Source organism: Equus asinus, chromosome 12 (genome assembly GCF_041296235.1).
Source record: "Equus asinus isolate D_3611 breed Donkey chromosome 12, EquAss-T2T_v2, whole genome shotgun sequence".
NCBI lineage: Eukaryota > Metazoa > Chordata > Mammalia > Perissodactyla > Equidae > Equus > Equus asinus.
The window spans coordinates 74,479,877-74,502,064 of NC_091801.1; the positions used below are offsets into that span (position 1 = coordinate 74,479,877).

At 44.4% G+C, this 22,188-nt stretch overlaps 1 protein-coding gene across 4 annotated transcripts in view; it reads right to left on the minus strand.

Annotated features, from left to right (window-relative positions):
* The window catches only part of ADCY8 (adenylate cyclase 8), a 216,254-nt gene that overhangs the window by 125,330 nt on the left and 68,736 nt on the right, over positions 1-22,188 (minus strand). For all 4 annotated transcript variants that reach the window (XM_014831341.3, XM_014831339.3, XM_014831342.3 and 1 more), the window contains exons 3-4: positions 9,074-9,204; positions 981-1,092 (exon numbers count right to left, since the gene is read on the minus strand). In XM_014831341.3, the coding sequence (XP_014686827.1) occupies positions 981-1,092; positions 9,074-9,204 (243 nt within the window). The remainder of the gene's footprint in view (positions 1-980; positions 1,093-9,073; positions 9,205-22,188) is intronic.

Sequence of the window (22,188 nt, forward strand, 5' to 3'; positions counted from 1 at the left end):
CTTGATAAATGTTGGTTGAACAACGTGGATTAAATTTTACTTAGCGATCTTTTCCCCAGATCAGTGGGGATTACTGTGACAATAGAACTTGACCGTGATCACACCTGTCAGTTCTCATTACAGGACCATCTTTGTTCATTTTAGCATCTTTGAGTAGAAGTATTCAGAACATAATATGAAGTAGAACAACCATGTGTAACTGGCACCAACATTGGTGCAACGATACAAAGAGACAGTATACATTCTTCCCTGCCTCCAAACTCCAAATTCACAACAGCCTGTGAAGTTGACACTAAGATACACTCTTTACAACGTAGGAAAGTAAGTCACGGCTATTTGAACCCAGAGACCCCTCCAAGATGCAGTGTGTCAATGATATTCCTCTTTAACTTGAGCGGCTATAGGACTAGGAATCTGTTTGGATAACAAATGGCCATCTCCTTTGACCTGTTCTCCTTTTTCAGCTCTGATCAAGTCAGCTGAAAAATAAAGGTAGCATCTTGTTGGCTAAAAACAAAGCTCTTAAGTTAGGTCAAACAAAATGGTAGTGGGATGGTCTAGTAGATTACTGATTCTTGAGAATAGGCTAATTCATTCCAGATGGCTGGGGTTGGCTGGGAAACTACAGGCAGCCATCACTGCATGAACCAACACTGAGGCTACAGCTGGATGGCACCTGGCCACATGCAGGGGGAAATAATAATGGGGGAGTAGAAAGCAGATAAAAAGGACTTCAGTTTAATTGTCACTCAACCAGCTGTCTCTCAATTGGGAAAATTAATCTGACAAATCTCCCATCCGAGACCTGTAAATAACTAACACTGGTCCCCAAAATGTTCGAGGGTCAGAGATCCATGCCCAGGGACAGGATGCAGAATGATAATGACATTGGTGATGAAGCCTGCGTCCTTCTCTTTCCTAATTCCACATGCAGTCCCTCACTCCCTCGAAAGACTAGGAGGGAATTAAATTCAACTCACATGGGCTAGTCGATCAAATCTGGCAAAGAGCTCGTTGAGCATCCTGACCAGCTCCTGAGCGGACAAGGTCGTGGAGAGGTTGGTAAATCCTTTAACATCTGCAAAAAGAATACTAGACAACAGGAAAGGGATGGGGTGGGGAGAAAGAACATTAATATTTTAATCCCATCCTGCGAGACACATCAACACCTTCCAAATAAATCCACCGTGGTCTGAGATTTTAACTTTCCCTGCCATGGGAGTCACGAGGAATGTCTCAGTGTTTACCAAACATCTCAGCAGAGAGAGTGTACCCAGGAGTTCCAGAAGGACAAGGGGACAACAGAAAGCCCTTCCTCCTGTGCAGGGCTGTGGAGTGAGGGCAACACAAACAACCCAAAAGGGAGTTTGTCACTAGGAACAGATTAATTTGTTGTGGAAGGCAAAATGAAGCATTACGGATTATCTCTCTATTTTCACAATGAAAAGCAATGCAGACGCCGTGAACACAGAGGAAAACAGACATGGGGAAAAATAACACAAAACCTCATTATCTCCAGCTCAGTGGCCGGTACTCTACCCAAAATTGCAGGCAAATAGAGTGAGGCATTTTTCAAAAGTTATGAGAATAGGTAGAAAAGCTGGGAAACCTCAGGTAGAATAGTTAATTACCTAAAAATCTCACATTTCCTAAAGATTTCAGTTAGCTGAGGTCTTATTCCACGCCTATGTCTTGGCATAAGGGAAGGGGCAGTCCCTGAAAGCCTTTTAGAAGCCAGGCACTCTATGAACACTGTCTTAGTTAATCCCCCAGTTGGCCCCTGAGGCTCAGGGAGGCAAGGACACTCGCCCAACATTCCACTGGTAGCATGCAGTAGAGTTGAGATTGTCCACCTAGATGAACTGTGCTGTGGGGCACTGCTCCACCCACCTTACCATACCATCTCAGGGGCCTCTGCAAGAGCAAGGGCACCTCTGAAAGGAAGGATGGAACCCCAAAAAGGCTACCATATTTTTTTGATTTTCATGTTTTATCATCTCTGAAACTGATAGCATCTTAGCAGTGTGTCCGACTTTTTGGTTATTCCTCTTAGTGTTGTATAAAATAAAAGTGAGTCTTACAATCGGTATAACTTAGTTTTATTGAAATAGATTATTTGGCCAGAAGACATTGTGGAATGTGTGTTGGCTTACATGGGTCACCCCTGGTATTCAGTGGTTCTTAAATTGGCCTCTGTTATAAACTGCTTTAAGAATCTGATATAGGTTCTGAATTCTTTCACTTAAAAAATGCACAAGTATTCAAAATTTTGCACCTTATTTCAAGGAATTTCTACCTTCCCCAAAGCCCATTCATGGACTCATTAGGAAACTTTTGACTTCAGTTTAAAAATTATTGCTTTAATTAATTAATGTATTAGTTCTTTCAGCAAATATTTATGTATCTACTATGTGCCTAGCTACGCACGGTGCTAGGCTGTTGGACTGAATGATAAAGAAGGTGCAGTGCCTGTCCTCAAGATGCTCATCCTCTGGGGAATGGAATTGGGCAGAAAAGGAGAGAGACAGAAACTACACAGGAGATGACTGCTGTGATGGAAGGATATACAAGGTGATGACCAGTCATAAGGGGATCAGGAGTTTCCTAGCAAAGCAAAGTCTCAGGTGAGTCTTGAAGGACCTATGGGGTTGGATGGGTAAAGTGAGTAGAAGGATGGGTATTCTGAGCAGAGGAATCAGTACATACTAGGGTCTAGTGGAAGAGTGGCAAATGTACCAAGGTTCTGCAAGAATTCAAGGGCAGATAGTCAAAGGGTAGCATTGAGCAAGGGGATCGGGAAGACAAGAGAAGAGAGAGAGAGGGAGAGATGAGGTCAGAAGTGTGGCCAGGGGAACAAAAAAGAAGGGGTCGGTAAGCCAGGTTGATGAATATAGACTCTTTCCTGAAAGATATGGGAAGTTGGTGAAGAGTTTTAAGCATAGGCATGATGTCTTTAGATTTTTAATGCATAAAGCTTCCTCTGGCAAAGTCACTACTACATGCATAGGATTTGAGTCTAGACAGATCAGGGTTCAAATCCCAGCTCACCACTTAAGAATACTATGACCTTGGGCAACTTCCTGAACTTCTCCAAGCCTTTGTTGTGTAAACTGGAGATAACTGTAGTAACAGCCTCACTGGTGGGTAGTGAGTCTTTAGCAAAGTGCCTAGCATATTAATAAGAGTTCCATAAGTGTGTTAACTCTTGTCATCATTATTTTACAAAAATGTTCTATAATTGAGTGGTTGCATTTGAGAGAGAGGGGGAGGGAAAGAGGGAGAAAGAAACATAGAAAGAGAGAGAGAGAGAGAGAGGAGAGAAGCTAACTGAGGTGGAAGAGAATATGACCACATGATTATTTGTTTCTTGCAGCTAAAAGCATTCCTAACAGTTGACACAGGCCAGAAACAATAGTAGCAGGAACACTTACAGAGTATTTACTGTGGACTTGATACTGTTCTAAGAGTTCTGCATGTATTAGCTCATTTATTCCTCATAACAATCTACAAGGTAGGAAATATTATCTCTATTTTACCGATAGGAAACTGAGGCCTGAGTAACTTGCCCACAGTCATGAAAAGCTAGGATACGCACCAGGCAACCTGGCTCTGGAATCTATACTTGTTATCACTAGTGTGCTACCTTTGAAGTAAGGACAGTGATCACCATGGCAGGCAGAGAGTGGAAGGGTCCATAGATCATCTAGTCCAATCCACTCACCTTACAGATCCATTCACCCAAAACTATTACTATCTACTTGTCTATGTTAAGAATGGTTCATTCATTTATTTATTCAATAGCTAATTAACTGAATGCTTACTATGTGCCAGGCACTAGAGATTCAGTGGTGAGGAGACAGTATGTCACAGCCCTAGGGGCATGCAGCCTATTGAAAGAAGAAACAGATTCCCTGAGATCAAAGGTCATAAGAGCTCAAGATGTGCTCAGTGCTCCAATCTCACCACATTTCTGTGGTCTTCTGACCACACGGGACTTTATGCAACCGTGTGTGTACATGATGTCCCTGCTCCCCGGCATAGCTTTCTTTCCTGTTGCTACCTGTTACAATCCTATGCGTCCTTGAAGACCCCACGCATTTGCTGAGACTCTACTTTTATGGGGACTTCCCCAACCACAGCCTACACTGGCCTCCTGCCCGGCCTGTGCTCCCCACTGTCAGGGCACTTACTACTCAATACACAATCACACGAGACCAAGTGTGCTCCATCTACTAGCTAAAGAACAGGAAGAAAGTCATCTCTCTGTCCCAATGGCCCAGCACACAGTGGGCCTCATGTCACGTTTCCTGAGCTGAATCAACAGAAATCTTCAGAATTCAGTCCTCCTTCCTCAGACGGTGGTCAGGGCCACCACGTGCATGACCTGGAAGCTGGTTAGAAACGCAGAATCTCAGGCCCCACCCCAGACACTCTAGATCAGAATCTGATTCAACAAGAGCCCCAGGTGATTCTTGTGCACGTTCAAGATGGAGACGCACTGGTTTAAGTCATAGTGATGCAGTCAGGGTTTGCGGAATAAAAGAGCAGAAGCAGAAACCAGGATCCTGGTTCTGACTCTGTTGCTCATTCGGCTATCCCCAGCTGCTGGGCTTGAGGTTGGGTCTTTTGATTCTAGGTATAAACTTGTAACCTTCCAAGATTACAAGTTTAACAAGATTACAAGTGTAACTGGAGAGGCCATATTAATTTCCAACTCTAACTGGGTTATATGAGTTGTTTATTTGGCTAAAAATAAGTGATGTTACCTAACAGTCACTCTGCAAACAGAGTCCTCAAGGAGGTTTTAGCAGAGTTCACTGGAGTCGTAGAACCTGGGCCCTGTGTAGACTCTTCTTCCCAACTTGTGTTCTTGGGAAACTTATTGAACCTCTCTGAGCTTGCATCTTCTTGATGATAAAGAAGAGATCATTAAAGCTACTTGCAGGGTTACTGTAAGCAGATAATTTATAAATCACAGCATAGTCCTCGATAAATGGAGGGTATATTACTCCTTGTGGACACTTTCGGGAATCAGAGAATGTTTAATGGATGGCCACATAGACAAGACTGAAAGCCAACAAGCTCTCTAGTCTAATTCAGTTGCATCTTGCTTGTATGTGAAACTCTAGTCCACAGCGCGAATGTGGATTTCAAATGTGGACAGGGCCAGCTGGAAATAAACAGCCAGTCGAGGAAGCGGGTGGACTGAGCAATGCCAGCAAATGTGCCAATGCACATGGCATGGAGCTGGGCAAGAGGAAAGAGGGAAGGGAGCTCTGGTAGAGAAGTTAACTGTCCACCAAATCCATGCCTTCCTGTCCCTAGCAGAGTCTGCTGAGCCAGGGTCTCTGGGCCCCTCTTGTATCTAGGTGGGACCATAGGATCAGGCGTCATCAATGGACTCTGAGCAGATGAGAGACACACATCATTTCTGGGCTGAGGTGGTAAAGAAGCCGCTGTGCATTTAATACCCTTTCCCCTCCAAGAGCTGAATGCCAAGAACTTTGAGGCCCAAGGAGTGGTACCGCCATAAAATGCAGGGGCCTTTGTCCCTGAATCACCCACTGACCAGGAATATTAGCAGCAGGCAGTTGTGTGAATAAATTATATCGAGTTTAAATCATTACAGTTGGGAGGTTATTGTTAGAGCAGACAGCATAACTGTAACCCAAGCAAGAAGTGTCTTCAATATAGAGGAGAAAATAGGAAAGAGGAATAGAATTGGGCAGATGGACTTGGAAGCCCAAATGGCTTCCCGTAAAAAGGTGAGTGGCCAGGTGGATCTCTAATTCAGTGAATCTGGTGGAGTCTCAGATGTTTATAGCTGAAATCAACTTGAGAGTCCAAATGTTTTGTCCATTTCAAACAGCTCAGCGTTTGAATCAGGAAACCAAGACCCAGAAAAATGAAATGCGGCCAAAGTCTTGCAGGGGGTGTGGCTCATAGAAAATGTTCTGGGACGAGAACTCTGATCCGCTGGCTCCCAGCCTACCAGGAAACACTAACGCCCCCGAGGATGGAGCCTCTCACCACACCCTCTACTGCCAGGAGGCGATGAACTGTGTGAAATATAATTAAGAGTTAGGCATTTAGAGCAGATTGTTTTTAGGGTAGGGGCACAAAATAACAGAAAAGCAAGAGAGAAGGAAGAATGAACCAGGGGGGTAGCCATGAAGAGAGCGACAGGATTGGAAACGATTTCAAAAATGCTCCCTATACTGCAGTGGGTGTGCTACGGGGGCCAGAGAAGCGGGCGAAGCAGCCGGCCTGGCTTTGCTCTCAGACACGGGCTAAGGATCATCCTCCTCTGCTTTTTTCATCTCTGTTCTTATTTTAGCACCCAGCATCCCTGCAGTGGGCTGCAGAGGCCCCCGCCCCTCGTTGAGCTCATCTTTCTTGTAACAGCGGGAGCTGTGGGCATCTCGCCACAGCCACCTCTGTGAACAGCTGGGGAGAGGCCCCGGTGCAGCAGTGGGTGTCTCTGTAGATTCTTCTCCCATTAGAAACAGCTCTTTCGCTGCAAGCTGAGGATGCTGAGAAACGCAGGGCGGCAAACGCAATTTTAATTTAGTGTGGTGTGAACATCTGGAAAAGGGTTTGGACCCTAAGAACTTGGTGTAATGATCTAAAATAAATGGGCAGGTGGAGAGGAGCAGAAGTGACTTTAGTTATTCCCCACTAAGGGAAGCACTGAAAATTGATTAGTGCAGAAAGAAAGCCAAACCTGTTGTTTATTGAACTTAAGGTTCCCAAGTATGTTGGTGAGGGTGGGCAGGCTTGTTTATTTTTTCCCTTTTTCTCTTTATTAACGGTAGTTTTTTCCTCTCTTTCTCCATGGTGACAGGCACTTTCACAATATATCATATATACATTTTCTTGTTTTTATAATATATAATACATATGCAAATATACATATATATATATATATTCACACATGCAATACATATTTATCAATGGTCTGCCTTCATTTGTCCCTGATCCCTCTGCCCAGGATTCCTGTCTTTGTCTTTTCCACTTGCTTGACTCAATTTAAATAAAGCAAATAAGAATCATCTCTTCTAGGAAGGTTTCTCTACCCCTTCCTCCCGCTACCCAGGTTTTCCTCTTTTTACTATCTCTTAGCACTCTTTGCTTACTTTAATAATAGAACACTGTACTATAATTATAGGTACTGCCCTCCACCTGTTGTTCTAGAATTGGTATTGATGAGATCAATTCCTGGATCTGGCGTGTACCTTTCGTGGGAGTTGCTGCCTGACAAATGGCTGCTTTGCAAACTCAAGCATCTAACGCGGTGTAGCTCAATTCTTGGACAAGACCCCAAGAATGATGTATACTGATATACCTGCTAAAAAAGACTGTGTCAGAATCACACTCTCTGCTGGACTTGATTTCAAATGAGCATGCTGGCAAGCCAGGTGCAGAACACCCAGGGATGCTTGTAAGAGGGAAAGTTGCTCTTCCCTCCCATCAAAGTTATGGAGAAAGGAACTAGGAGGGTTTATTGGTCTTTCTAGAGCTGTTAAATGTATAGGCTTTTCCACTACGTCTGGGAAATTTCCACTCTATGATATTTTGTGGGAGGGAGATACAGTTCTACTGTACAAGCTGAAAATGTCAGATATTTGCTTTATAGTCACTTCTGGAGAGTGACTGCACTCAGCCAGTCAGACACATCTGCCCCAGGCTTTAACTTGAAGTGTGAAGAGGCTGGGGGAGGCGGGGGAAGGGGGAGAGCAAAGGCAGCCACACCTGGATCCTGGGGGCTGCAGAGGAAGTGAAGAGGAATTGCAGAGGTTGCAGCTGTGTTGGGGATATGGTTGTTATCACAAGCAATGGATTCTTCAGAAGCAGCATCCTCACTAGCCTAGTGTTCTACTGTGATTTTGGCTATGCTTCTGGCTCATTCCAACCCATTTCTAAGCCTGCCTCTCCATCCTTCCCCAATGACTCTATAGCCTTTCAATGCATTTCTTTATAATCGGCCAGGGTTGGGTTTTTTTTCACTTGTAATTAGGAACATATCTGAAACAATCTACAATGTGCCTAATGCCCTACTACATGCTTACCCCTGTCCTATGCTTTGTATATATCTTCACTCACTGCAAGGCAGCCATTAAAATGCCCATTTTACAGAACAGGATTTTGAGATTCAGGTACGTAAATTGCCCAAAATGACACTCAAGAAAGAGGCACAATTGGATGCTAAAGTTGATCTGCCTCACTAAGGAGCCCACCCTCTGATATTCAGTACACATCATATTGTCTAGTGCAATGCTGGGCACGCAGAGGGCACTGTTGGATGGATGGATGGATGAGTGGATGGATGGATGGATGGATGGATGGATAGATGAGTAGATGGATGGATGAGTGGATAGATGGATGGATGAGTGGGTGGATGGATGAGTGGATGGATGGATGGATAGATGACTGGATGAGTGGATGAATGCATGGATGAGTGGAGGAGTGGATGGATGGCTGGATGGATGAATGGGTGGGTGGATGGATGAGTGGATGAATGGGGGGGTGGATGGGTAAGTGGATGAATGGATGAATGGATGGATGGATGGATGGGTGGATGGGTGGGCAGATGGATGAGTAGATGGGTGGGTAGATGAATGGGTAGATGGATGGCCAAAAATATGTTTGCAAAGGGAAAAGAAGCTGTAGTCCTTTTTTGTATTGTTTTAAAGACACTTATGAGGAATCTAAAGAGGAGACATATGTGATCAACCCTGAGGCCTCCAGATCGCATTCTGGAAGTATTTTCCCAATCATAGTGTAAAAGGCTTTTGCTTTTCCCACTCAAAATGTACAGGCAGGCAAGCCTACTGCAAGGGAGCCAGGCAGTAAGTCAACTAGCAAATATAATTGCACTTCTCTGACATTCTTCTTGAGCCTCAACTTAGAAATGTAGAACTCTCTAATGAATAATCACTAGTTAATGAATTAATCAACCACATGAGGAAAGGTGCTGACATTCAGGCAGACAGAAGTCAGGGCAGTGAGATGAGAGCAGCTGAGTGCACACGGATCATGTGGAGAACCGGGGTGGGGATGTTGTGGTTTTCACCTGACGTTCTCGTAGCGATGGATGTAGATCCGATGGAACTGGTGCTGCAGGTGCTCGTCTTCCACATTGGTCATGTCGTTGATCATTTCCAGGACGACAAACCGGGGGAGCACAGATAGCACCAGCCGCTCCTGGAACAAAGCAATGAAGAGAGACAGTCTTGTTAGGCTGCCCACTGAGACTCAGTTGGGTGTGTGGGCAGTGTAGAAGTCATGGGATTCATGGCTGAACTTCTTGACGAATTGCTAATTTCATACCATTCTATGGACATGACAAATACATACTGAGTACCTGTTATTTTCCAGACACCCTCCTGGGTGTTGGGTACACAGTGGTGAACCAAATAGATGGGGGTCCTACTATTATGCTTGAGCTTACTTTCTAAAAGGGCATACAGACATGAAATATTACACATTTGCAAAATGTGACAAGTGCCATGCAAGAGCAGGTCATGATCAGAGGGTATGATGGTTGATGACCTGATTCTAATCAGCGATTAGGAATGACCTTTCTGAGGAACTATATTTAAACTGATACCTGAAAGTCTGGAATAAGCCAACCCCGTGTAGTGCAAGAAGAGAACTCTGGGAAGAGGAAGCAGCAAGTGCAAATATCCTGAGGCAAAAAAGAGCACTGGTGTGGCTGGAGGGTGGAGAAAGAGGGTGTGGTGACAAGCGATGAGGTTGGAGATGTAGATAGATTTTGCAAGCCTGCATGAGATGTTAGCATTTAATTCCAGTTTCAACTGGAAGCCACTATGCGGTACTAAGTAGAAGGGCCGACACAAACTGATTTCCATTTTAAAAGACGCCCCTGGCAAATGAATTGTGGGGAGGAGGCCAAGAGTAGAGGCAGAGAGACCAGTTGGGGAAGCTCCTGCAGTGGTCCAGGTGAGACGTGATGGTGGGATAAGGATCCATGGGATTGGCAATCAACTGAGATGCTAGGAGAGAAAGAAGGTATGACCATGGTGATGGCTGGGTTTTGAGTTTGGTTGATGGGGAGGGTGTGCTCCATTTATTGAAACAGGGGACTTGTGAGAGAAACCAGTAACCAGAAACCAGGAGGCATGAACTCTTTATCAAGAGGAGAGGAAACGAGACACATGCAGCCTGAAAGTAGGGACTTAACAGCTGACGGAAGAATATTCTTCCATTGTCATCAACGCGGTAGATAAAAACAAAATAACTGGTTAACTAGCAAGTGAACTAAATCCTAGAAAAACCTTCTGTTGTGGAAACTAGGCAAGAATCTGGCTTCTTTGCTATATAATTATCTATAGTGCGGAACTGAGTTTGAGGCAGGTGGATTCTAATCATCATAGTTTCCCGTATCCTCACGGTTATTTACGGATCTTAAACATTTTCACCTTCTATTCTTTCCTTTATTCCTTGCACAACCCTGAAAATAAGCAGGTGCAAATAATTATCTTTATTTAATGAACAGACTGAGTCTAAGAGGGATTAAATTACTTGCACGACCTGAATAGTTACCAAGTGGCCAGGATGCAATCCTTTACCACCTAAAATTCCTTGAGGGGATTCTTGGTGAGATGGGAAAAGCCCTGGGTTTTGAGTGAGACAGGAGTTGGGATGCCGTCTCCATCACGTAACAGCAATGTTTCATTAGGAGAGCTACAGCATCTCTCGGTGCCTGAGCTCCCTAATTTGGCAAAGAGCAATAATATCGTCTACTTCACAGGGTTGCTGTGAGAAGTCAATAAAATAAAATATGTGAAGTGTTAATCCCCTCCCCCTCCTCTCTCTTCTACTCAACCCTGTGCTCATGCAAAGGGCTTTATTAATGAAGCACCCAATGAGCTTCCTATGAGGAGGCTTTCTCCTCTCTGGAAAGCTGTCTCATCGTGGGACTGAGAGGCTTGCTTGTTGCAAATGCTCCCATCATGTCCATGTCCACTTCGTGTTCATTTGTGCTATTTGTCAACTTCCCAGTTACTTGTGGCCCTGTTCATGCAATTGCTGCTGGATGGGAGCAGGTGCTAATCACAGTTTCGAGGGGTACGCTGAGCCTGAAAATAGTAGGTGCTAATGGAATATTTCCTAAACAAATGTGTGAGCAGGGAGAAGGCAGACTGTGTCCAGCTCATGGCTGCATCCCCTGCGGCAGCCAGCTCAGTTCCTGGGACAGGATGATTATTTGTTAAATAGATTCTTTAAGTGGCAATGTACATTCAACCTTCAAGTACAACATCAAGGCTTTTATGGGCGACTTTTTAAACACAATTTTAATAGCAAAATTCTCCAGCGCCCAAGCTTGCCAGCCTGCAGCCCGTCGTGCTCCTGGCAACTGCCCCAGCTCCTGCCTTTGGAAAGCATTTTCTGTGAGATGATGGGAGTTTGCCCAGAGTCTGCTTATAAAAGGCCATTTTCAAGACTTTTGTTTCCTTCAGATGTGTTCACTGCTTAAGAAACATCATTCAAATCCCCTGAAAACACAATCTGAAAGAAAATGGGCAAGTTTGCCCCTTAATCCAATTCCCAGCTCCTGCTGAGGCACAATGTATGATTCTCCAGCTTTGGAGGTCAGAAGGACAAGAATCTCTCCTGGAGCCAGACTGTGGCCTTTGTGCTCACATTCTGCATATCTTTTTCGCCCTGGGTTTTTTCCATTTGCATGAGAAGAGGCCTGGGTTGATTCAAAGTGCACCCGTGACTCCTGCTGGATTTCCCTCTCATCTCACACAGTGTGCTCTTCACATAATGTGCTCTATTCATGTCATCGAAATGGCTTCCTGGGCATCGACGGCTAAGGTACACCCTGAGGGGAAGTCAAGGTGAAAACAGTCAGGGATTCGGGATCTTTATTTTATGCAAATATTTGTAGTGGGGAATACAAAGAGAGCAGGGCAGCTCCCTGACACAGGTGGCAGCCCTTCTGGGCTTACAGGCAGCCCAGCCGTGCTTCTGAATGGCTTCAGGAAGAACTCGTGGCTCTCAGGTTCCTGCAAACTGAGGGTCCTCTCATTAACCTCCCTCTCCTGCAGACAAAGCGGTGTTAACTGCAGCGAAGGTCCAGGCAGAGAGACTCATGCTGGGCTTACGGATAAGATCTTATTTTCAGTGATCACTCACTATGAAGTATGCCAAAAGTTTGGCATCTAGTATCTAATTGAAACCTCACATTAATCATAGGAGGTAGTAAGTTACTATTTTCACCCCATTTTATGCATGAGGATACTGAGATTCAAAGAGTTTAGGTGAAACTGGGCTGCCAAAAATGATGTACTTGGTAAGTGCACAGTCAAGACTCAAGCCCATGTTGTGTTTTTCTCTGGAAGTTGGATCATAATTCATCCATCTATTCATTTATTTACCATGTCAAGGAATAGTGCTATGTGACAGGTGCAGGGCTGGGCATGGAGAATCAGCAGAAAACAAAAGCAGACCTGTACGTGCCTTTGTAGAGCGAATGTGCTAGAGGAAATAAACGGACCACAGTGGAGATTTGGGGGAGCTGGTGGCTGCTTTAGCTGGATCATCAATGAAGGACTCCTCAAGGTGACTTAAGCCGGGATCTGAAGGGCAGAAGGAACCAGTCCTGTGGAAAGCTAGAGAAGGTGCTGCCGGCACAGGGGAAGAGCAAGCACTGAGGCTATGGTATACGGCCTCTCACATGGAACTCATTCATTCATTCACTCACCCAACAGCTTTTTACTGAGATTCTACTATAGGCAAGTATGTTAGACGCTATGAATGCAGGGGTGAATAAGGCAGATGTGATCCTGGATTTCATGGGGGCTTACAGGCTTAGTCTCAGAGACGACAGGCAAAAGAAGTGATAGTCAGGGTATCAGAGGTCCAGCAAAGGTGGCTGGCAGGAGCTTGACAAGCGCTAGTAAGTCAGGAGCAGACTCTAGCTAGAAATGTGGGCAGGCAACCCAGGGACTCAGGGCAGGCTGCTCTATAAGAAGCAGATGAGGTCCTGGGAGGCTTGCTAGGGGTGGCAAGAAAAAGAAGGAGAAGCTGGGCTTCCACGTAATTTACCACCAAGACTCAGAGCAAGACAGAGACCAAGTGGACAGAACTTGGATCTGGAGAGACGAAACATTGGGTGTTTTATCTCAAGAATAAGGCGTGCTCTCAACCCTAGTACAGGGGCTCCCCACCCCAACTCAGTAACTCAGATGAGTTATGCGTTCCCTTGATCATGCTAGCCTGTGCCTGAGATGCCTTCTCTAACTGGTCTGCTGAAGCGATACCACCTCCGTGAAGCACCCCCTGAATCCTCCTATGCCGTGTAGACCTGCCTCCTTCTGCCCCCATTGGAACTTGCACCGACCTCTGAACCAGCACCCGGACCAACTCAGTACAGTAGAAGCTCTTCTGGCTGACTTCCACTTAATCAACTCTCTGGCCTGCCTCATTGGATTAACCCACGCTTTCCACTCCCTCCCTCACACCCATAAGCTGAAGGTGCCCAGCTGGTAGGGAGCTGTCTAAATGCCCACAGCGTCTACTCCCTCTACAGCCGCATGCTGACCAGGAGTAACTGGGCTTGTTTCCAAATTAAATACAAATTTTAAATAAGTAGGAACAAGAGATGCTATTTGTATGAAAATGGAATCGAACACTTTGGAAAGAATTAGTAAGACTGAAGAAGTAAAGCATTGCTACCAAATTAGATGTTGCCAAAAGACTTGTAAAAATTTGTGGGAAAAATAATGAAGATCCAGAAGTCACTCTGGTAATTTTGCACAGACTTTTAAATTCTTGCTCCACGTGAAGGAACTAGAAGTCTTGGCTGATGCACTATGAGCTATGATTTCTGTAAGAAACAAGAGACCTACACCAAAAGAAATGTCTTGGACTTGTTCCAAAAGACCAGAGAATGAATTTATTATTTAATGTTTAAGCCAAAAATGAAATATTTAAGTATAATTTTTTATATTTCCTGATTTTAATCTACTTTTTCAATTAATCAAGTAACCATTCATCCTCATTTTTTTCAGCTAAAGGGATTTTGCAATTCTTTTGCAAAATTTTTCAATTGTTTGGGGGTCTGTCACCGTCCCTAAACTGTGAAGTATTTGAGTGCAAAGAGAATGTTTTCTCCACCTCCAGAACCCAACACAGGTTTAGTAAGGAAGCGGGGGGAGTCAGATTATCTGGATTCCTTTGGTGACAAAGAGACAGATACCCAGCTTGAGATAGCTTAAGCAAATTCAGGCTTTGTCATCAGTATAGTGGGTGTCTCATGGAATCTATGGACTTTGGAAACAAAAGGACCCAGTGACCCATAATGACTCTTTCACCTAAACCTGGATTTCTGATTCTCCTGCAGGTTGACTTCATCCTCTCTTAGCCACCGAGAGCTCTGCGTCCTTACAGCTTGTATCTTTGGCCATCGTGAGAAGATTCTTGCTCAGTTCAAGACTCACCGTGTTTGCCTAAGGATTCTGCCTAAGGTGCATGGTCAGGAGTGCAGAGTCATGATAAAGAGCTTGGTCATTACTCGGGTGATTAATAAGCGAGGACGAAGGAAGTTCCAGAAAAATGCGGGACGTGGTGGCGAAAAAACGAATGTGCACAATGCAGTGGCCAATGCATGTTTGTGGAAGGAACAGATAAATAAAAATAAATACGTGTGCCTGAACTAGGGTCTGGCTCTGACAGGAGGGATGGAGAGCAGGGAATCTGAAGGGAAGGTAAATGATGGGCGGGCAGAGTGGTGTGGCAGTCATACACACGGCCATGGGGCGAGGCCTGGGTTTGAACCCTGACTCTGCCCCTCCTTGACTCTTTGACTTAACCTCCCTCCGGTACCACAGCTTCCCCCTCTGTAAACGGAGATGATAACGACAGCAGCTACTTCACAGGGTTGCTGTGGGGTTAAATGAGATCATATTCGTGAAAGAATTAGATAGCGTCTAGCACACCGTAACCGCAGCCCAAATGCTTGTTAAATTCACCGGCAAGCATGCCCTATTTTAAGCCTTGTTTTCGGACTCTAATTGTAACTTGGTGCTGAAGCTGAAAGCTTTTAGTGGAAGGGAACTTACACAGGAATATGGGGAAAACGAACCGATAGAATATGTGAAAAAGGAACTGTGGTGCACCGTGAAAAGCCTCTAGTCACACTTTTAATAATTAAAACATTTTTGAAAAACTTTGTTATCAAAATCTTCACTCTGGCATTTGAGTTTATGTCTTAAAGGGCTTTTATGGAATTATCACGCAGAACTGTTACCGTTTCTGAAAGCTAAGTGTGAGCACAGCCATGCGGAAACTGTTTAATTGGCTCCTAAAGGCCTGTTCTGTAGGTGCACTTCAGGCTCATTCAGCCAGAGAGTGAACGTCTGCATAACATCCATGTCTACCTGAGGGTGGTCTAAGACCCCAGGAGCTTCGGTTCTGCTTGGAAATGCAGACTAAAGGGTTTTGGAGTCAGGCAAGCTTGAGTTGAATCCTGGCTGAACTCAACAACTGACTTGTACTGAGACGGTGAAAACTTACATGACTGACCCCTTTGAGCCTCAGTTTCTTCATCCACAAAATGGGAATAGTCATACCTGCCTCCTAGGATTGTTGTTTACACTCAATGACAAAGCCCCTTTTACAGATCTGGTACACAGTAGGTGCTTATTCAACAGCAGTAGCCATCAGATGTGTTTTAATTCATTCCAGTGGCCAACTCATAGCCCATGGCCTACATTACTCCATAGTCTATAGTCCATGATGTGGAGTGCAATTTAAAGGACGAATCACAAAATTCAGGTTTCAGGGGGACTTTTTTCTTCTTTTCGTGTTTTCAGGCAGTCCAGATTTTCTCAGATCCCTTCATTTAGTAGTTCCCAGATACATAAAATTGGAAACCTTGAGACAAAGCTCTTTCCTTGTTCTTTCATTTGCTCCATCATTGCTGAATGCCTGCTGTGCCAGGAGACCCCAGTGCACAAGGCCAGCCAAGGCCACACCTTCCTAGACCATGGCTCAGATCCTATAACTTACCTGTGTGACTTTAGGCAGGTCATTAACCCCTCCAAGCCTCATTTTCCTCATTTGCAAAATGAGAACAGTGGCTCCCTTATGGGATTATTGTCAGGGCTCAGTGAGACTTTTTTTTTTTTTGAGGAAGATTAGCCCTGAGCTAACATCTGCTGCCAATCCTCCTCTTTTTGCTGAGGAAGACTGGCCCTGAGCTAACATTGGTGCCCAATATTCCTCTACTTTATACGTGGGACGCCTACCACAGCATGGCTTGCCAAGCGGTGCCATGTTCGCACCTGGGATCCGAACCGGCAGCCCAGGCTGCCGAAGCGGAACGTGCGCACTTAACCGCTGCACCACCGGCTGCCCCGAGACATATTTTTTTAACTTGCTGAGCAGCAGTGCTATCCTATGGGAGTAGGGGGCAGAGGACGGATGAAGTGGGGGGTGATCCATACCAGGTATAGGCAATAAGGGGTCCTTTGTCTATAGAGAATTTAAAACAATAATAAAAGGACTAAAAGTTGTTCTTCTTTTTATGATCACCATTCATTGGCAGTTTTAAGCAATGTTGGTGATAAAATATACCTTTCCACTTCCTAGGTAACTGCTTCTACACAACCTGGCATATAGTACACCCCTCCCCTCAGTTATTAGCGCTTCAAATGGTCCATGATATGGCAATGCATGCATCTTCCATCAGCCTTACCCTAGCCAAGGCTCAGCACACCCATGGGGACCTTTAGTTGAGGACCCAGTCTCATGTATCAACAACTCTAACATTATGAAATAAAAAGGAAGCCACTTTTTTCGGTAATAAAGTGATAAACCAAAGGCAATATGACACTCGAGCAAGATGCTGAGCTCTCCTGAAAGGCATTTAGTCAAATGTGAGGAATAAAGATCACATTTGCTGAGCCCAGAAGACATTAGGCACGGAATCTGCTGCTAAGCATTAGCCCCTCTTGAAAAAGCTTTCTTTTAAGCACTTCTTATGGCTTGAGGATTTCAAAATCTTTTTAGAGAGTGCTAAAAGGGTCTTTCACACAAAGTTTGCTACTTTTCTCAGACACAGAAAACACTACTAAGTATTGTGCCATTTTCAATAGCAAGACATTGATAAATAGGTCAGAAATCACGACTGGAGGAATTGAATTTGAATCTTTTTTTGTCATGCCTTCTTAATTGTCTGATCTTGAGTGAGCTACTTAGCATCTCTGAATCTGCATTTTCTTAGGTGTGAAATGCAGGCACTAAATCTTGCCCTGCCTACTTCATAGAGAGGCTTTATTGAAGGTGAAACACTCCAGGTGGATAGGACAGTGTCTTCAAAAAACAGGAGTTTGCCAGACAGAATCAGGGAAGAACATTCAGGCAACGGGCAAAGATGCAGAGAATGGAGAGCAGAAGGCAAGCCTGGAGATGAGGCTACCATGGTTGAAGGTTCTCTGTGAAGGGAGATTGGTCAGAACTGAGACTTGAGAGTTCCACTGGAAACAGTCTGGAATGGACCTTGATTGCTAGGACAAGGAGTTTGGTCTTTAGCTCATAGGGAAACAGAGAGCCAGTAAGTGATTTTTAAAGTGAGGGATAAGGAAGGAAGGGGGTTGACAAGGACTATAAGGCTGGGGGACAGACAGAAAGTAGGCGACTAGTGAGATTGTTGTCAACTCTCCAGCAAGGTAAGTAGATCTGAATGTGGGCCAGCGCAGTGGGCAGAGAGAAGGATCAGATTAGAGAGACAAGTGGAAGGTGCTGTTATTGTATATGGGCTGGAAAATTTTCCAAAAATTTTTGAAATACGACAAGGGATGCAACAATATAAAACAGAGGAAAAATGCATAGATACATATGTAGGGGAGGAAGACATTTCCTCTACCCTCTCTGGGTTCTTCTGGCTGGAGAATGAGTTAAATTCACATGAGACAGAATAGCAGGAGAAAATTAAACAAAGCTTTATAACACGTATACATGGGAGAGGCTCAGGCAAGCTGAGCAACTCGCCAAAATGGCTGAAGCCCCCACCTTAAATATCATATCCAGCTAAAGAAAAAGGAGGATGTTAGGGGTGGGGGGAGTCAGTTACAGGAGGTTACCAGACAAGCACAATAAACAAATGCAGATTTAAGCCCTTGTCTTCCCCACTGATTAAAAGTTTCTAGAGATAAGGTCATCCCCACTTCTTCCTGGAAGAGAGGGAGATATCTTTACAGATGGAGATTTCCTTTACAATGTAAATGTCTCTTACAAAGGGTAAGTAAATTCTACTTTTCAGTTGCTTTCCTGTCTGCAAAGTAACCAGCCCCAAATAATCATCATGCCAAAGAGACGTATCTTGGGGTGGCCAAATCCAGGCCCCACACATATATAACTATCTATCTATCTATCTATCTCCACCTCCATTTCCATCTCTGTCTCGGTGTATTCCTTCTACTTATCCTATGTACCATTCAAAGTTCCTTTGCCACAAGGAGCTTTCCCTGAGAAGTCCAGATCCCACAGCTCTCTACTTTCTCTCAATTCCTTGAGTGAGGCCATACTACTAACTTAGTACTCTGATTCTGTATTATTTTCTCCTTACTGGTAATCATAGACTTCTAGGACTCGAACTAGAGGCTTTTAAGTCCAAATTTTTAGAAATTCATAAATAAGAGCATGAAGGCCTAATACGGTTTTTAGTATTGCTGTGATCATTGTAACTCTCATCGTGTTAACTGCACTTGCAGCATCAACGATTGTGCTGTGTGCAGGCCTGTATCACGTTGACCAGAACTACCCAACTGTGTGCCTGGCCACAGCCATGTGCTGCAAACTGGTGACAGGTGTGAGGAGACTCAGGGCTGCCAGAGCCCCAGGAAAGTCACCTCTGGCCATGACCAGCATCTTCAGGTAGCCCTACTGTAAATATTAACATTTCTCCTGCGAGAATGATGTGAACAGACATAGAAACCACTACTTCTTATGCATCATCTCCAACCCTCCCAACAGGGAGCAGGTGAGGAAGTCAAGGCTCAGAGAGGTTTAGGGACTTGCCCAAGGTCATACAACAAGTGAGAGACAGGGCCAGGGTTTTAATAGGGTCATTCTCTCCTGGAAGCTATGTTTTAGCTGAGGGTGTTCAAGCTTGTGGGAGGCAGGACTGAGGCCCGCCCTTAGATCTCTTGATCCAGTGTCTTTCCCTTTAATTTTTGTATCCTAACATCTTCTTGTGGATTTGTTTTATGTTCTTCATTAAATTAACATGATAGGACCCTTTCTGCAGGGACAGTGACATCTTTGTGAGGTGTTAAGTAATCTCCAGCTCAGTGAGGCACACCCTTTCGATCCAATCTTCCTAAAACCTCCCAGCCTTCCAGGACCAGCGCAGACGCCTTCTTTCTGGAAGACACTGCCTTGGTTCCACCAGCGGGAGTTCACCAACTTGGGTGTGAAGCCCTTGGGGGGTTTAAACAGGGAAGTATTTCTTCTTTTTCAGATTGCTCTCACTTCTGGTTGGAGAATGAATTGTAGGAAAGCAAGAATGGAAACAGGTGACCAGTTAGGATATTGTGATTATTCAGTAAGGGATGACCATAGCTTGGAGAGTGGTGGTGATGAAGAGAGGCTGGGTGGATTTTAAATCTATTTAAGATTTGGTGTGACAGGTTGGACATGAGGGATGAAGGAAAGAAAGACAGTCTAGATAACTTATGTGAAAGGCTTGGCATATAGAAAAGATTCAATAACAATTATCTATTGAAGTTATTATTAATATGCTCCTTAAAAGCAAAGTCTAGTGAATCTTACACATCTTTAGGCTTAGCACAAGTCTAGTATACAGTAGGAGCCCAATAAATGCTTACTGAATGTCTCTTGCTTATTACTGTGCTGCCAGGTGGGCCATTGCCATGTTAATTATTGCATGTTAGTAATAAACAGCTGGTTACAGAGTTAGCTATGTTCTTTGTATTTGATACTCTCGTTTGGATTGTTTAGAAGTGAAAACATTGCTCCCAGTTAGGAAAGTGCTGCCGAGAGGGCACCACTAACAGGGTCACATGTGGATTAAATAGAGACCGGACATGATATTAACACACATCCTCAGAGACCCCATGTAATCTATATATTACCAAAGAATTTCTAGCTCCTCCTTTTTTCATTCCAATCTCTCTATGATCATAATTCTGAAAAGGGATTCCTTTTAAGATTATTCATCCATTTACTCAAGTAATCATTCATCAAATATTTTTTCAAGCTTGTCCTCAAAATGTTATAATTTACTGAAGAAAAGGTTGCTGTCCTTCCTGAGCTTCAGGCAAGTGAAGAAAGATCTCAGGATCGTAAATGCAGTGATGGACGGAAGGTCAGGGGCAGGGTAAGTCCAATTAGGACATCTAGACCTGGTCAGGGAAGGCTTCCTGGAAGAGGTGGTACTTGAGCTGAGTTTTGCTTTCAAGTAAAGGAAATCCTATGAGTGAAGCCATGGCGATATAACAGAGATGATGTACTCACAGAGCTTTAAATGGTTGGAAGTGGAGAGCTGGGCAAGGGCCAGGTCACAAAGGTGCTTGTGTACTAAGCTGAGGAAGAGTAGCTTCATCTTAAAGGTATGGGGAGCCACTGAAGGAGCTCTTCCTTATTTGTATTGAAGTATAATTTATGTAGAGGAAAACATACATATCGTAGATGTACAGTTCCATGAATTTTCACAAACTGAACACACTCTAACATACAGAACCCAGAACTAGAAGCAGAACATGACAGCACCCCAAAAGCCTCTTGTGTCCCCATCCGGTCACTACTCCTTCAAGGAGCAGGGAATACATGATTTCACTAATAAAGCAAATGCCTAAGAAAGAAGAGAAATTATATTGAAAAAACATAATTTTGTCCACTACCACTACCACTACCACCAACTCTTATTGATCATTACTATGTATCAAGATCTGTACATGAACCATCTCCTTTAGTCCTCACAACAACTCATGAGGTAGATACATTTATTATCATTGTTTCATATCTGGAAACGGAGCCACAGAGAGGTTAGATAGTTGTGCCAAGGGCAAGAATGAGTAAGTGGCAGCACCCGGATGCAAAGTCAAGCGTTTAGATCCATTACTGGGTGAGTTCTATGCACTAGTCTCTGTGCCACGGAGCCTGATTTGGGGTTCATCCTTTTCTTGGGTGCAATGGATTACCTGGAGCTGACGCTGATGGCACAGTTGTTTCCACAACTTTGTGTAATCCATTGCTGAATATCACCTACTACTCACTCATGCATCTGATAAACTGTTATTAAGCAAACACGTACTGAAGAATGAATGGGTGGCAGACATCGCACTCTGCACCGGGCAGAGCGGGGGATACGCTTCGCTTCTGCCTTCCCTGTGATTGCAGTCTCATTGACTGAGAGACCAAAACCGACTTCCCTCACTGCTTCTCTCACTCTGCATCCAGGAATGGCTCACTTGTGGGCTCTCACGTTCCTTGGCTTTTCAGCGGCCACTGAAGCCGCCCATCCACTACTCTTCCTGGCAACGCTTTCTGTTTCCGGTCTTTACACCCCACTCTTCTGGTTTTGTTCTTGTTGGGCTGGTTTTGGTTTTTAAATTGTTTTTTTTACTTTTTTAGCACCTTTGCTATTCTTCCTCCTCAGTTCACCCCTTTAAATGTTGGGGAACTCCAGAGTTTAGGACTGCAGCTTCTTCCTTCCCTTGTTTACACTGCCTGCCGAGATTAACCTATCTAGGTAAATGGCTTTATATTTACCATATGCTTGTTGATCCACTCGAGAGATTATATTTCAATCTTAACCGCTCCGCTGGACCCTAAGCTCATCTATCCAACTGCCTACTTGACAACTCCACTTGGATGAATAATAGTAATCTAGATTAACAAGACCCAGGTACCTGCTTTGGCATCATTTCCCATCACTAACCCCATTGGACACCATCCTCTAGGCACATGAATCCTTCTCCGTGAACAGGGCAAGCTGTTCCCACCGTACGGCCTTTGCGTTGGGTCTTCCTTTTGCCTGGAGCTGTCCTTCCCCCAGTTCCTTTCCTAGTGTGCCTCTTTCAATCAGGCCTCGGTTCATCAATGCCCCAATGTGGAGTAGCACTCCAGATTCTCTTTGCCACCTCATCAGTTTTCATAATCATAGCATCCATCACTATGAACTTTTTCATG